The 15,009-nt window shown below is 36.3% G+C and overlaps 2 protein-coding genes across 3 annotated transcripts in view; both read right to left on the minus strand.

The window, feature by feature from the left end:
* Window positions 1-3,676, minus strand: part of cyp46a1.3 (cytochrome P450, family 46, subfamily A, polypeptide 1, tandem duplicate 3) — a gene marked incomplete at its 3' end in the record, with an annotated part of 47,689 nt that extends 44,013 nt beyond the window's left edge. The window contains 4 exon segments of the mRNA NM_001045298.1: window positions 206-279; window positions 358-439; window positions 3,326-3,403; window positions 3,525-3,676. Of these exon segments, the coding sequence (NP_001038763.1) occupies window positions 206-279; window positions 358-439; window positions 3,326-3,403; window positions 3,525-3,658 (368 nt within the window).
* Window positions 3,677-7,735: 4,059 nt separating this feature from the next.
* The window catches only part of ism2b (isthmin 2b), a 35,200-nt gene continuing 27,926 nt past the window's right edge, over window positions 7,736-15,009 (minus strand). The window contains exons 6-7 of one of the 2 annotated variants that reach the window (XR_015517619.1): window positions 12,127-14,603; window positions 7,736-11,172 (exon numbers count right to left, since the gene is read on the minus strand). Coding sequence is in view for 1 of the 2 variants with exons in the window: in NM_001020509.1 (NP_001018345.1) it covers window positions 14,086-14,603 (518 nt within the window). In the remaining variant the exon portion in view is untranslated. 2 annotated transcript variants of the gene reach the window in all.

A 15,009-nucleotide genomic window follows, 5' to 3' on the forward strand; every position in this document is an offset into this window, starting at 1 on the left:
CATTGTATTAGGCATGGCTACAAACTCATCTATATTTATGTCATGTCATGATTATAAAGGTGTGATCACAGTGTTATGAACACCTCTTCAAGTAAAGCGTCAATCATGTGACTTTTACACCACTGGCAAAGCAAAACATGAAGCAATGAGCCCTCTGATTTACAGACAACACTTACAGTAGCATTACAATGTCAGGACAATTTACCTTTTTCCAAACAAGCCAAAGAGACGTTTGTAGATAAAGGGATCTTTGAGATACTTTGGTGACATCATGATTGTCTACAAAAAGGGCAGAAATGTTTCTTTATTAGATCATGAAGCTTCTGATAAGAACATTTATTTATGTTAAATATTTACCTTTGTAGCCTCGGGGCAATGGACATTGATTATGACATAATGAAAACTGTTCAGCCTGTAGACAGGGCCATATTTTTCTGCCCTTAAAAAGAACGTAATATCAATGTTAAAAATCTTTTAATCAAGTTTGCCTAGAGGAACAATACACTATCTTGATATTTTTATCCTATAGCGATTGTGACACTCTAAAAAACATGGGGTTAGTTTTTCTACTCAAACATTTGGATAATTTTGGGGGGTTATTTTTAGAGTCTTGGGTAGATTCAACCCAGCTCTTTGGGTCAAATCAACTCACAGCAGGGGCTGACTGGAATACCACATATTATATACTAATTTGTTTAAATGCAATGAAAATAGTGTAACATAAACACAGATTGCTTGCGTTTTCAGATGATTAAAATGAGATTTATGCTCATAGCAGCCCTTAGTCAGACCTTTATGAATTTTAAAATTTCTTACTACCACCTTTTGTACACCTGTAATCAAAGCTGCACATCCCCCACCATACTTCAGTGACACCAAGTCAAAACAGCACAATTGCTGGGTCATCTTTCGCGGGCATTTTTGGATCAATTTAACCTATTATATAAGTAAAAATAACCAATTATTGGGTAGAAAAAACAACCCATTTATGGCGTTAAAAATGATAACCCAATTACTTGGGTAATTTAACCCCTCATGTGTTCTGTCCCATTATTTACCCAGCAGTAGGGTTAAAAACAACCCAATTGGGGTTGTGTTTTTTAGAGTGTACTATTTTTCATTTCGACTAAATGTATTACAGTCTAATAAATAGATACAGTTGAAGTCAGAATTATTAGATCTCCTGAATTATTAACCTTATTATTATTTCTGTTTAACGGAGAGAAGATTTTTTTAACACATTTCTAAACATCATGGTTTTAATAACTCATTTCTAATAACTGATTTATTTTATCTTTGCTTTGATGACAGTAAATAATATTTGACTAGATATTTTTCAAGACACTTCTATACAGCTTAAAGTGACATTTAAAGGCTCAACTAGGTTAATTAGGTTAACTAGGCAGGTTAGGGTAATTAGGCAAGTTATTGTATAATGATGGTTTGTTCTGTAGACTATCACAAAAATATATAGCTTAAAGGGGCTAATAATACTTTTTTTCCCCAATATGTTTATTGATTTTTTCCTTTTCACCCCATCAACTAGGCATACAGACAACAATGCAGCCTACACAGCACATATCTACACCCTTCTTATATATATGTATATACACCCATACATACTAAAAAAAAAAAAAAAATTATAATAATAAATATATATATATATATATATATATATATATATATATATATATATATATATATATATATATATATATATATATACATACACACATATACATACATACATACACACATATACGCACATACATACATATACAATATTTAAATTATATATATATGTGTGACGTAAACCATAACAGAATAATACAAAAGAAGAAAGAAAAAAAAGGAAGAAGAAAAAAAAAGGTATTAATAAATAAAAAACATGTTTACAAACACACAATTTACATAATATTCATATATGGTTCCCAAAGATAGTCAAAGTTCTTCTGCTTGCCTTTGATGATATAAGTTATTCTCTCCAGTCCAATACAGTTCAATATTTCTTTTTTCCACATTTCTATGGATGGAGCATCCATGTGTTTCCAGTATAATGCAATAGCCCTTCTAGCTTGAAGGAAACCAAAATCCAAAATTCTTGTATTTCCAATTGTAAGTTCCTTAGGATACAACCCAAGAATACAGAGCTTGGCATTTAAAGGAATTTTAATATTAAACATGTCTGACATACATTCAGTTATATCTTTCCAAAACTTTTGTATAGGGGCTAATAATACTGACCTTAAAATGTTTTTTTTTTTTTTATTAAAAACTCCTTTTATTCTTGCCGAAATAAAACAAATAAGACTTTTTCCAAAAGAAATTTTTTTTATCAGACATACTGTGAGAATTTTCTTCCTCTGTTAAACATCATTTGCAAAATATTTAAAAAAGAAAAAAAAATTAAAGGGGGCTAATAATTCGTACATCAAATGTATATTCATGAACTGTTGTAACAAATATTATTATAATAAGACATGTATAATAAATAACATGGTTATTTTATACAATGATTCATTTTTTTATGGTCCCACTTTATATTAAGTGGCCTCAATAACTCTTTATCGTCGTTAAATTAATCATTTGAAACAATGTAAACTTATTTTACATTGTACTTATATTTTAAAATACCAATATGTAATTACATCTGTAATTAACTTCAGTAAACACATTTATATTTATACTTTGAAACATCCTTTTACACCTTAACTCACCCTTAAACCTATATATACACACCATCAAACCTCTGCCAAATCGTATTCTACCTCAGTAGCACAATAAGTGTTTTGCAAAGCAACATGAACAAAATATGAACATTGTATCTATTTTTTTTGTCTATGATATATATCAATACACATTCAAACAGGTCGCCTATTTATGTGCACACAAAATAAAAGTAATTATGGAGGATTTCTTGGTATTTGTGAAGACACTTAACTAAGTTAGTACAAAAAGATAATGTTGCAATATTCTACTGATAATTTCATAGTAATCTAAATATTTATACTTATAGGCCGAACTAACAAGGGAAATAATTCATATAATAGATGCAATACGGGGAGAAATTATGTTAAAGAAAAGACAAAAATCCAAAATAACATGGTTTTGAGAGAGGTGGAAGGACGGAGAACTGGGAAAACCGCAATATCAAGTTGTCGAAAGAGACGAGGTGCAAGTTCAGAAGGTGAACACGGTTACGACATAGTTTGTAGGTGCAAGGTGAAAGGAAGACATTAGTCATGTAAATAAACAAACAAACAAATAAATAAATAAATAAATAGACTAAATAAATAAATAAATTAATTAAGTGTTTTGCTCTTACCATATAAGTAATAAGTCGTTCATATGTCTTTCCGACTTTGTCACTCTGTTAATAGTTGGAATATGTCCCAGCAGAAAACTGTCAGGATATCAGTTCAGTTTCACGTTAATTTATAAAGATTTCAACATTGCAAAATAAATATAAATAATATCTACACCAAACACATTCATGAAAAGATCAATTGATTAAACTTTCTTACTTGTCTCTAGGAGGTCCAGGTATATGATCATATTTCAGGTGAACTTGATGAATATACAGACAGTATGCAAGAAATACAACGAAAACAGCAGAAAGAAGGTAAAACAGCATATACAAGAGCCACTCCGATGTCATGATGGTGCTGTCGGTTACAGTAGCTCGGCGTAGTACGTCTGTCTGCCTTTCGGCGATCAAATGTCATGTTTTTCTTATTTCCGGGTGTTTAAGACGTGTTTCACATCGGTTTTGGCGATAGAGGGCAGTGCTAACCTTCCATTCCTACATTTCAAGAAAACTTTAGGACATTTTGGACATTATAATTAGCATAATACAAGTTTTATTTTGCGGTTTATCGTCTGAAAACACACTCACACACAAAAGGTAAAAGATGTGAGAAAAGTAGCAACATAAACCAGATCTATTACAAATTCTGTAATAAAAGAGACTAAAATATGATTGTTTAATGTTTTTAATTGAATACAAGAAAATAACATTTTTTTTTATTAATAAGATTAAAAGATTCAATATGAATGAAATTTCAGCAAGGAAAATAATAAATCTAGGTATTGTCTTTAGGAACTATATATATATATATATATATATATATATATATATATATATATATATATATATATATATATATATATATATAGTTCCTAAAGACAATATATAAAGACAATATATATATGTCCATATATATCTCTCTTTCTCTCGCTCTCTTTATATTATTTACATATATCAAATTTCTACATTGTAGTATTACAACAGGATCAGAAATAATCGTTGTTGACATTTAAAGCCAGCATGCGTTCAAAAGCACTGATCAAACACAGATGATGTGAGATTTTTTTACCAAAATACAAAAAGAAAAAAACATACACCCATGCCACCGTAATGTGGAAGACCTAATGAGCTGGTTTAAAATCTTGGTTGTGCTTATTTTACACCAATATGCCCTCCAATTAGTTTAAAGAAGAACACAGGGGTCTATTTGTGCTAGAGAGGATCAGGACCTTTCTTAGTCTTCAAACAAATGGTTAATTGAAAAGAAAAAAAGTCTCTGAACGCTATAATCAAGCATCCACTAAGAGGGTTTATAGCTTGTGTGGCCTGTATCGCTTACATCTGTGGTCTCGGTGGGTGGCTGGCAGCACGGGAGTACTGAAGGCGCTCCACAGCCACACAAACAGAGGAAATTTTAGATTCTTGTAGTCCTGAGAGAGTAAGCAGCTTTGTAGCCTCCAAGAACTGCCAGAGTTCCTGCAGAAGACTTTGGAGGCAGATAAACAACACTCTTGAGTCAAATATAGATTGAAATATTGAGTTAACCACTTAAACTCTGCTGCTATTTGGGGATTTCCGCCTGGATTTTGCCTACCCAAATTTAAAAGCTTCCCAAATCCACATACAGAGGTGTAAATGCAAAAATTTGGTATCATTTTAAAGAAAACCCTTTGAATTTTCATAAAACACCATTGAAAGTGTTTAAAATAACTGTATATGTCGTCTGTGTTATAATAAACACCTAAAAAAAGAGCCGCTTTTTGTATTTTTTTTTTATAAACTCAAATTTGAAAGTGTACCTTTTAGGTTCTGTGTGGTCTAGGGTTGCTGTAATTAATTTTGCTGGTTCCTGCACATGTCTGTAGTCATAGGAAAAAAGAAAAAGGTCTCTACCATAATCTATGCAAAAGTTATTGTATTCCAACTGATGAGAGGTGCTATACGAGCCACAGGGACCGATCATTGTTTTCATATTTCACTATTCTTTTGTTTGATCAAACATAATTCACTGTGTTTGGACCACATCAGACATATAAAAGGATTACTTATGCACATCATTTTAAAAACAGAGGAGAATGGCCCTGAAGGGCACTGCATAAGGTAAGAGATGACAGCTGTCTGTGCTATCTGGGGCTGCTTATTGATCATGAATGTATTGTTTACATTTCTGCGCCATGGAAACACTGCAATTCATTCAACAACAGTATGATATGTGAATATAATTCAGTAAAAAGAATGCTAGAACTGTATGAGCACCGGCAAGAGCTTTCATTTCAGCTATAACTTGTAAAAATACCTAGCTCGGGTATCCAAAATACTGTGTATTTAAGTGTAAACAACTTTTATACAGTAGAATAAAAACCAAAGTGATGCATATGTGAATAAAATATAGATTCTACACTTTCAAACGAAACCACTTACGGGGTCTGGTGCAATGCTAGCCCTTTAAATCTGAAAGCGAAAGTTGATGACATCACAAACCCGGTACCGGGTCCACAGTAAAGTGTTGAAATTAATTGAGTATAAAGGCTTAAAAAACACAGCTGTGGGAGATACACACTTTTTCTCTCCATATGCACCAGACACTTTCTTAAGCTCCTTTCACACAGTGAAACCAGTAAATATCCAGAAGATTTTCTGAACGACTTTACTGGTAGATTAAAAAAAGCGCTGTTCACACAGACGAGGGCGTAACGAAATTTTTCCAGAAAAGACCATTTACACATCCATTCCAAAATTCCGGTAAATTCTGACATCATTAACCAGAAATGACCACTGAACAGCTGCGCTTGTATTTGTAACCATTTGACTACATTACAAACTCTGTGGATGGATTGTGAAGTATTGTGAACAACTTCGATGAAAACGTATAGAGTAACACTTTTACATGTCGAGATGTACATAATAGTGAATATTAATTCATAATATTTTCTGGAAAGGTCTGTATGTGTGAAAGGGGGTTTAGAAACATTCCATGTTTCTGGGAAAACACTGTGAAATCTCGAGTGTTCTTCACGCAGGTGAGTGGGTTAGACAAACCACCTGTAGGAGACACCCTTTCCTCTTCTCTATATGCACCAGACAGTTTCCAACAAACTATACATTAAAAGGACTCAATAATAATAAACTATCTGGTTAAAAAGTGTCATTTAAATTAATTTAAACAATTAACCAAATGTTTTTTTTTTCAAAATTAATGTTTATCTTTATTCGATTTGCCAGCTTTATTCAGAATCTCAAAATTAAAATAGAAACTCTTCCCTTGGCTGATGTCAGGCCATCTTCAATTTGCTTTCTCTCCACACTTCTGCAAACTGCTATTTAATATGATTTGATGACCCATTTTCAAATAAGTCGATGTACTTCAAATAAGTCGGCATATTTCCAAGATCTGTATATATAGAACTATCTGAATCCTTAAGATTTGTCAGCAGCCTTAATCCTATGGATTTTTGTTACTTTGCTCTTTGACCTTCTAATCCCTGCTATTTAATCCCTGCCTAAGGAGATACTGACAGACATGATTATCTATCTATCTATCTATCTATCTATCTATCTATCTATCTATCTATCTATCTATCTATCTATCTATCTATCTATCTATCTATCTATCTATCTATCTATCTATCTATCTATCTATCTATCTATCTATCTATCTATCTATCCATTTATCCATTTATCCATCCATCTATCCATCCATCTATCCATCCATTCAGTTCACTGGCTCCTTTCTAGGCCTTGGTTTTTGTGTGTGTAGTCTGTTAATGGAGAGACAGAAATGTTCATCTTCATTTGTGTTCTGAGGATGAACCAAAGTACAAACCAAAAAAGAACTTTGCAGTAATTAAAGTAATTAATAATATCATTTTGGTTGAACTGTCACTTCAAAGTATATAAAATACATAGTTTCAAAGCATTTTTACAGAAAGTCACTGTAATTTAATGTAATGTAATTTTTTTTACTTCGTGTTGACTCGATGAATACCTCCTCCTCAATTGTAAGTCATTTTGGACAAAAGCATCTCTTAAATTACTAAATGTAAAATGTAAATAAACGTAAAAACATAATAAAAGTGCTGAAGATTTGTCAAATGCACATTCACAATGCATTTCTTCCATTCTACAAAATTCCAGAGGTTCTTTTTCGGACTAGATGTCTGTTTACTTTTGAGGCCATTTGAGTAAAATATACTCAAATATCATGTTCAAGAAACCAGTTTGAGTTTACATCAACTTTGTAACATGATGTGTTTTCTTGGAAGTAGCCCTCACAAAATGGAAATAGCCTATCTGACCATATTCATCCCTTTATGACCACACTATATGGTTACTGAGCAGTTTAAAAGGTGTACCTAATAAGATGGTCAGTCAGTAAATGCTAGCACTCACATATGGATTATCAATAAAGAAACAAGCAGTTTCCTGTCATTCATCTTTGTATTTCTTTTAATAGAATGTGAACCTTGCAAATCAATAAAGTACACATGCTAATGCACATCAAACACTGACTTGTTTGAGTTGTTAACTGTGAAAGATTTCCCTTTTTAGATTTGAATTAGACCAGGAGGACTAGTGCACCACTTGAATGACAAATCTGTTCAAAGTATAAGCAAATATGACATAAAAATACAATAAATACTGTACAACACATGCCAAATACTGCTCTTGCCATTAAAGTTACAGTTTTACCAAAAAAAAAAAACAACAACTGTTTTTTATTTATCATTTACTCAGCATTCATTTGCTCCAAACTTTTGACCTTCTTTGTTTTGTTGGATACAAAAGAAGATGTTTTGAAGAAGGCTAGAAACCATTGACTTCTATAACATTTGCTTTTCTTACCCAGCTAGCAAAATTCATGAGGCTCAAATCCGGCCCACACCAGACACTTACATCCGGCCCACATACCGCATGGAATACTTGGGCGGTCCACTCCTGTCTGCCAGATCTGGGCCACAATTAAGCCATAGCAATATCACATATTAGCCAGAAATCAACCGAATAAACCAGAACTTACCGTATTCTGGACCACGGTTTGCTTTTATTCTGGCCCAGATTCGGTCCACACCAGACACTTACATTCGGACCACATACTGAATGAAATTATAGCTCTAGGGTAGTCTGCTCGTGTTTGTCAGATCTGGACCACAAATAAGCCAAAGCAACACCAAACATTAGCCAGAATTCAACCAAATGAACCACACCTGACCCTGTTCTGGGCCACAGTTTGTTTTTATTTGGTCCGCTCCTGTTTGTCAGATCTGGGCCACAAATGAACTACATTACCACACATATCTGCCATGTCAAAGAGCTATGGTTTGACCCCTATAATTATCAAATGACCACTGTACTTTATCTTTACCAAAAGTGACCTGTTTTACATGTTTTAGGATAACAGTACCATACTTGCCACATCTTACCTCAGCTGCTTTGAGCTCACACCATCTTTAGTCAGAGACACTCACCCATATTTGCCATATCTCATCTGGGCCACTATAGGCTCACAGCCACATTAGTCAGAGCTTACTGTGCCTAATATTTGCCAAAAGTGGCCCACATTTTGTATGTTTTAAAATAACTGGGCCACATTTGCCATATCTTCTCTGGGCCACTTTTGGTTCAAAGCCACATTAGCCAGAGCTTGTTGTGCCGATTTTTCGGCAAAAGTGGCCCACATATGTATTAAGATAACTGGGCCACATTTGCCATATCTTCTTTGGGCCACTATACGCTCAAATCCACATTGGCCAAAGTTTACTATGCTAATTATTTACCAAAAGTGGCCCACATATGTTTTAAGATAACTGGGCCACATTTGGCATATCTTCTCTGGGCCACTATATGCTCATATCCACATTAGCCAGAGCTTTCTGTGCCGAATTTTCGCCAAAAGTGGCCCACATCTGTTTTAAGATAACTGGGCCACATTTGCCATATCTTTTTTTTTTTGGCCACTATACGCTCAAATCCACATTAGCCAGAGTTTACTGTGCAAATTATTCACCAAAAGTGGCCCACATATGTTTTAAGATAACTGGGCCACATTTGGCATATTTTCTCTGGGCCACTATACGCTCAAATCCACATTAGCCAAAGCTTACTGTGCCGAATACTTGCCAAAAGTAGCCCACATATGTTTTAAGATAACTGGGTCACATTTGCCATATCTTTTTTGGGCCGCTATACGCTCAAATCCACATTAGCCAGAGTTTACTGTGCAAATTATTCACCAAAAGTGGCCCACATATGTTTTAAGATAACTGGGCCACATTTAGCATATTTTCTCTGGGCCACTATACGCTCAAATCCACATTAGCCAAAGCTTACTGTGCCGAATATTTGCCAAAAGAGGCCCACATATGTTTTAAGATAACTGGGCCACATTTTCCATATCTTCTCTGCGCCTCTATACCCTCATAGCCGCTTTAGCCAGAGTTTACTGTGCCTAATATTTTGCAAAAGTGGCCCAGATATGTCTTAAGATAACTGGGCCACATTTGCACCTATGTGAGCCACTTTGGGTTAAGACCCAGATTACCCTTTAATTACTATGCCACATTTTTTATGCCACAACTGTGGTCCATATTCCTCCGTCATTCGGGCCAAATTTACCATTTTCCACATGGGCCACATTAGGCTCACATTCATTTTGTCTGGGCCGAAGGAAGACCACCAGTGCTGCATAACTGCCTAAAGTGGCCCACATTCATATGCTATCTGGGTACTATGGAAGTCCATGGCCACAGTTTTCCAACTTTCTTCAAAATATCTTTAGATTTCAACAAACGTATAAATGCTTATAACCACGTGTGTAAATAATGATTTCATTTTTACATAACAATGACCACAGAAACCAATCTCTTTACAACAGCAACACTAAAAACATGGGAAACAATGCTTTATCAAGCAAATATACATTTCAAAATATGTTAAATAAAGTGCCAGCTGTAGCATGTGCATATACAGTCTGCAAACCTTTAGGAATAATATTTCAAATTAGAGGTCTAGGATTAATTAGTCCCCCTGCAAACTTCTGAATGACATGAACAACAGCAATAACAACACAGCAAATGCATATCTGCAGAAAAACTAAAAAACAAATATTATAATATTCTCTCCAGCTCAATCCAACACTGTTAAAGAAATAAATGAACATTGATTGCTATGGAAAGATTTCCCCCTGAGTTAGCAGTGAAAGTGCCTATTCACTCTCAAACATCCCAATAAGTCTAGAGCAGAGGTTCAGGTTTTGTTTCAGGTTTGTACAATGGATGGCACTAATACCAACATAAATACAGTGGAGTCCAAAAGTCTGAGATCACATCGAATCTATGAGATCACAAATTTGTTAAAATGAGTGTATTATGCAGGCAACATGACCACCTGGTTGACCTTTTAACTCTATATGTTATCATTATTATTTTAATTGCTTATTACAGAGGGGCTGCACGGTGGCTCAGTGGGTAGCACGTTCGCCTCAGAGCAAGAAGGTCACTGATTTGAGCCTCAGCTGGGTCAGTTGGCAATTCTGTGTGGAGTTTGCATGTTCTCCCTGTGTTCATGTGGGTTTCCTCCTGGTGCTCCGGTTTCCCCCACAAGTCCAAAAACATGTGCTATAGCTGAATTGGGTGAGCTAAATTGTCTGTAGAGTATGTGTGCGAATGAGTGTGTGTGGATATTTCCCATTGATGGGTTGCAGCTGGAAGGGCATCCGCTGCGTAAAACATGCTGGATAAGTTGGCGGTTCATTCCGCTGTGGTAAACACTGATTAATAAAGGGACTAAGAGGATAAGAACATGAATAAATGAATGTTTAGAGTTTTGTCAGTATATTATTCAGTGCAACTTTATTTTCAAGGAGTGCACTTTAAGGCCGTACTCACACTAGGTACAGTTGCCTCGAACCGGGCCAAAGCAAGCTTGTCCCCCCTCCCGTCTCCCCCGACGGCCCGCGCTCACACCATATCGGGCCTCGGCACGCTTACATCATCGCTGCTGCTCTTTTCAGTGAGAAGCGCTCTCTATGGCAAGCGTTTTTAGCATTTAAATCTTTGTTCTGACTCCATAAATATATTTAGAGATATCTCTAATTATATTTTGACGTCATAATTATAATTCCACTACTCAGAATGACATTAGAGATATCTGCAATTACAATTGTACTAGTACGAAATCAGATTGGAAATATCTGCAAACATATTGTGACTAGTCATATTCCTCCATTGAAAAATATTTGCAGATATCTCTAAATGAGTTTTGACTAGTCACAATTGTAATTAGAGATATCTCTAACTGAGTTTTTACTAGTCATAATACATTTGGAGATATCTTCAATTCGTCATATTTAGAGATATTTACAAATATATTTGAAGATATGTCTAATTAATTTACTAATAGTCGAATTACAGTTGTAGATATCTTGAATTGGATTTTTTTCATAAACAATCATAATGCTCTCGTGCTGCAGGAATGAGGAGGTCTGCTGAAGGTGCGCAGCTGTCATGCTGTGAGGAGTTCTCGTCTTTAATAAACTACGGCAGTTTGCGATCACTGAACAGTAAGAATGAATAATAAATCCATATGAAACAGCCCCTTAAAAGTCACGTCTCGCTTTCAGTTTCGGGCTTTGGCGCGTTTTGCACTCACACACAAGTGTACCGCGCCAAAGCCCAAGTGATCCGCGCTCAGGCACACCTCTTCCAAGCGGGTCAGGGTCGGCCAAGTGAACCGTGCTTGAGCCCGATTCAGCGCACTCACACTTTTCAAACGATCCGGGAAACGGGCCTGGGCACGGTACGGATGGCATAGTGTGAGTAGGCCCTAAAGGGTTCAATGAGAGATGATTTTAAAGATGACTTTAAATGAACAAGGAATAATACTTTCTATGATAATTAAACAAGTAAAGGGCATTACGTTGGACAAAAAAGTTTTTTTTAACCCTTAGTAAAAAGGGTTACTCTGAAGCACATAATAGCCCCATTTACAAATAGTGATACCTGGAAATATCAGGAAAATTACTGGAACGACTTTACTGGTAAATTCAAAAAAGCGCTGTTCACACGGGGGAGGACGTTCCAGAATTTTACAGGAAAAGACCATTTACACATCCATTCCAAAATATCAGTAAATTCTGACATTATTCTTGCCGCACAGGAATAAATCACGGGAGCGGTCGGTAACCGGTGTAATTTTGGAGAGGAGCCTATGTATGTGTGTGAATGAGAGAGTGTGATGCTGTGTTCAGCTTGTTTGTTGCTGTCTATGTGTGTGTGTGTGTGTGTGTGTGTGTGTGTGTGTGTGTGTGTGTGTACACATGTTTTTATGACATATCAGGACACAAATCTGTATAATGACATGGGTATGACACAGGTATTGTACAAAAAGGAGGTAAAATATGAGGACATTGGTGACGTCCTCATTTCTCAAAAAGCATATAAATCACAGGATGAGTTTAATCAGAGAGTAAAGCTGCACACAGTCTACTGTGATGGTTGGGTTTAGGGGTGGGAAGAGGGCAATTCTATATATGGTTTGAACAGTATTAAATGAATGGAAACCTATGTAATGTACCCACTTTTCACAAAAAACAAACGTGTGTGTGTGTGTGTGTATGTGTGTGAATGAGAGAGAGCGTGATGCTGTCTGTGTGTGCGTCACTTGGTTGGTGCTTATGTGTGTGTGTTTATACAGACAGCTTGTTATAGGCTGTCTGGACTCTGTATAGCTGGGTGGTTTTCGGTTTTGTTAAGCGGGAACAGGCGCGGCGGGTAGAAAACGGGGTGGGGCGGGCAGCGGGACAACAAATGCTGAATATAAGCTGGAGCGGTCGGGTTCGGACTAAAACCTGGCAGGAGCGCGGAAGCGGGATTCAAAATTTAGTCCCGCACACATCTCTTCTCCAGTTTCCCCCACAGTCCAAAGACATGCGCTATAGGTGCGTTGAACAAACTGAATTGGCAATAGTGTATGTGTATGAATGTGAGAGTGTATGGGTGTTTCCCAGTTGGGGGTTGCAGCTGGGGGTTGCGTTGTGTAAAACATAGGCTAGATAAATTGGTGGTTCATTCTGCTGTGACGATTCTAATGAATAAAAGGACTTAGCAGGAGGAAAATGAATAAATTAAATGTTCTAAGATGTGCTCAACTTTTAAGGAAAGTTTCTGAGAACGCTCTCTGTTAGCCGGAACAGATTATCCTCTTATCTCTAAAACTGGTGTATTAATGACAAGAAACATGTCAGAGCAGATTACCAACCAGTCACTATGCAGGATCTCACCAAGACATTGTGAAGCATCAAAGATGCAATGTTGTTTGCCATGATTGACACATTTTACAAAATAAAACAACATTTTTTGCATCTAAATTTCCATGCAACATTTCCAATGACATATTTACTTTATACGTATAGAAAATGTACTGTATTTGAAAAATGCTAAATTATTTTTTTTTACTTGTGGTTTCAGACTTATGTACCCCATTGTATGTTTTTGCAGCAGCAGCAAAAGTAAAAACAAAAAGCTTTCTTGATAATTCACACAGACACATGTGTTTCACAAAGAGGGCGGACAGACCGGAATCCATTTGAAAGGATTCATCCATTTATGGAATCCATTTTCCTTACAACATTCCACACATAAGAAAAGCTCGACGCTTTGCCAACCCGATTGCAGCAGTGCGTCCCACATCACAAGACTTATGCAGCTGGCTAGTGTTTGTCGTACAGGGTTTAAGCACCACAGCAGGACGGTGTATTAGAAGATGGACAGTAATTTGGTGACTTAATATTCTCTGGCCTCCTCCAATTCATTCATGAAAATATCCTGTTGGGGGTTCTCCATGCAATGCAGTCCATTGTTGGGTGGACGGACGGCGTGAAACCTGCTCCAGTCTCCCTTGCACAGAATCCAGGGCAATACATCCACCTTGAAATGCAGCTCCGGAGAGAACTCTGTGCTTATTAGGTTGGGGGTACCTGCCCCCTTTCCCCTTGTAATTAATTGCTTGTTGTCATCATAGCAACAATGTTGGGCAGCCAGGGTGGTGCCGTTTTTTGAGAGACCAGAACGCAAGCAGGACCGCGCAGAGGGTTTGTAGATATCCAGACGTTCTTTTGGGCCACTAGCATCCCTCCACTGGAAGGAGCGCTCATGTCCCACGTCCAGCAGGCTGACGATGTTATTGGAGACGTGTGAAGGATAGGAGCATGGACAGTTGGGCAATTCGGTAAACACCTGCTGCAGGTAACGCTGAAGGAACTCACTCTTACAGTTCAACCACTTCTCACAGCTGTCCACATCTGCAGAACAACCGAATCCACGTTAATCATAATATGTACTCTAAATAGCATCTAATGGTGATTTAAATATAATGAGAAAGCTTTATACATTAAATCAGTGGTCCTCAACCACTAGGTCGCAGACCGGTACTGTTCCGTGGATCAATTGGTACCGGGCCGCACAAGAAATCTTTAATTATTTGTGTTTTATTTATTATCTGCATTAATCTTTTAGTTTAAAAAATCTTTTATTTTGAAAAATGACTGTATTCTCTTGCTTACTTCCCAAATTTAACCCAAAATTTAACCCACAAGCAGCAAAATGAGTAAGAAACAGACGTTTCTGGTAAGTTTCTTTGCTAAGGAGAAGAACTGCCAAAGAATAGATCTGCAACCCATTTGTCAACAAATTAGGTGAATCCACCAT

Source organism: Danio rerio, chromosome 20 (assembly GCF_052040795.2).
Source record: "Danio rerio strain M-AB ecotype USA chromosome 20, GRCz13ab, whole genome shotgun sequence".
NCBI classification, from domain to species: Eukaryota; Metazoa; Chordata; class Actinopteri; order Cypriniformes; family Danionidae; genus Danio; species Danio rerio.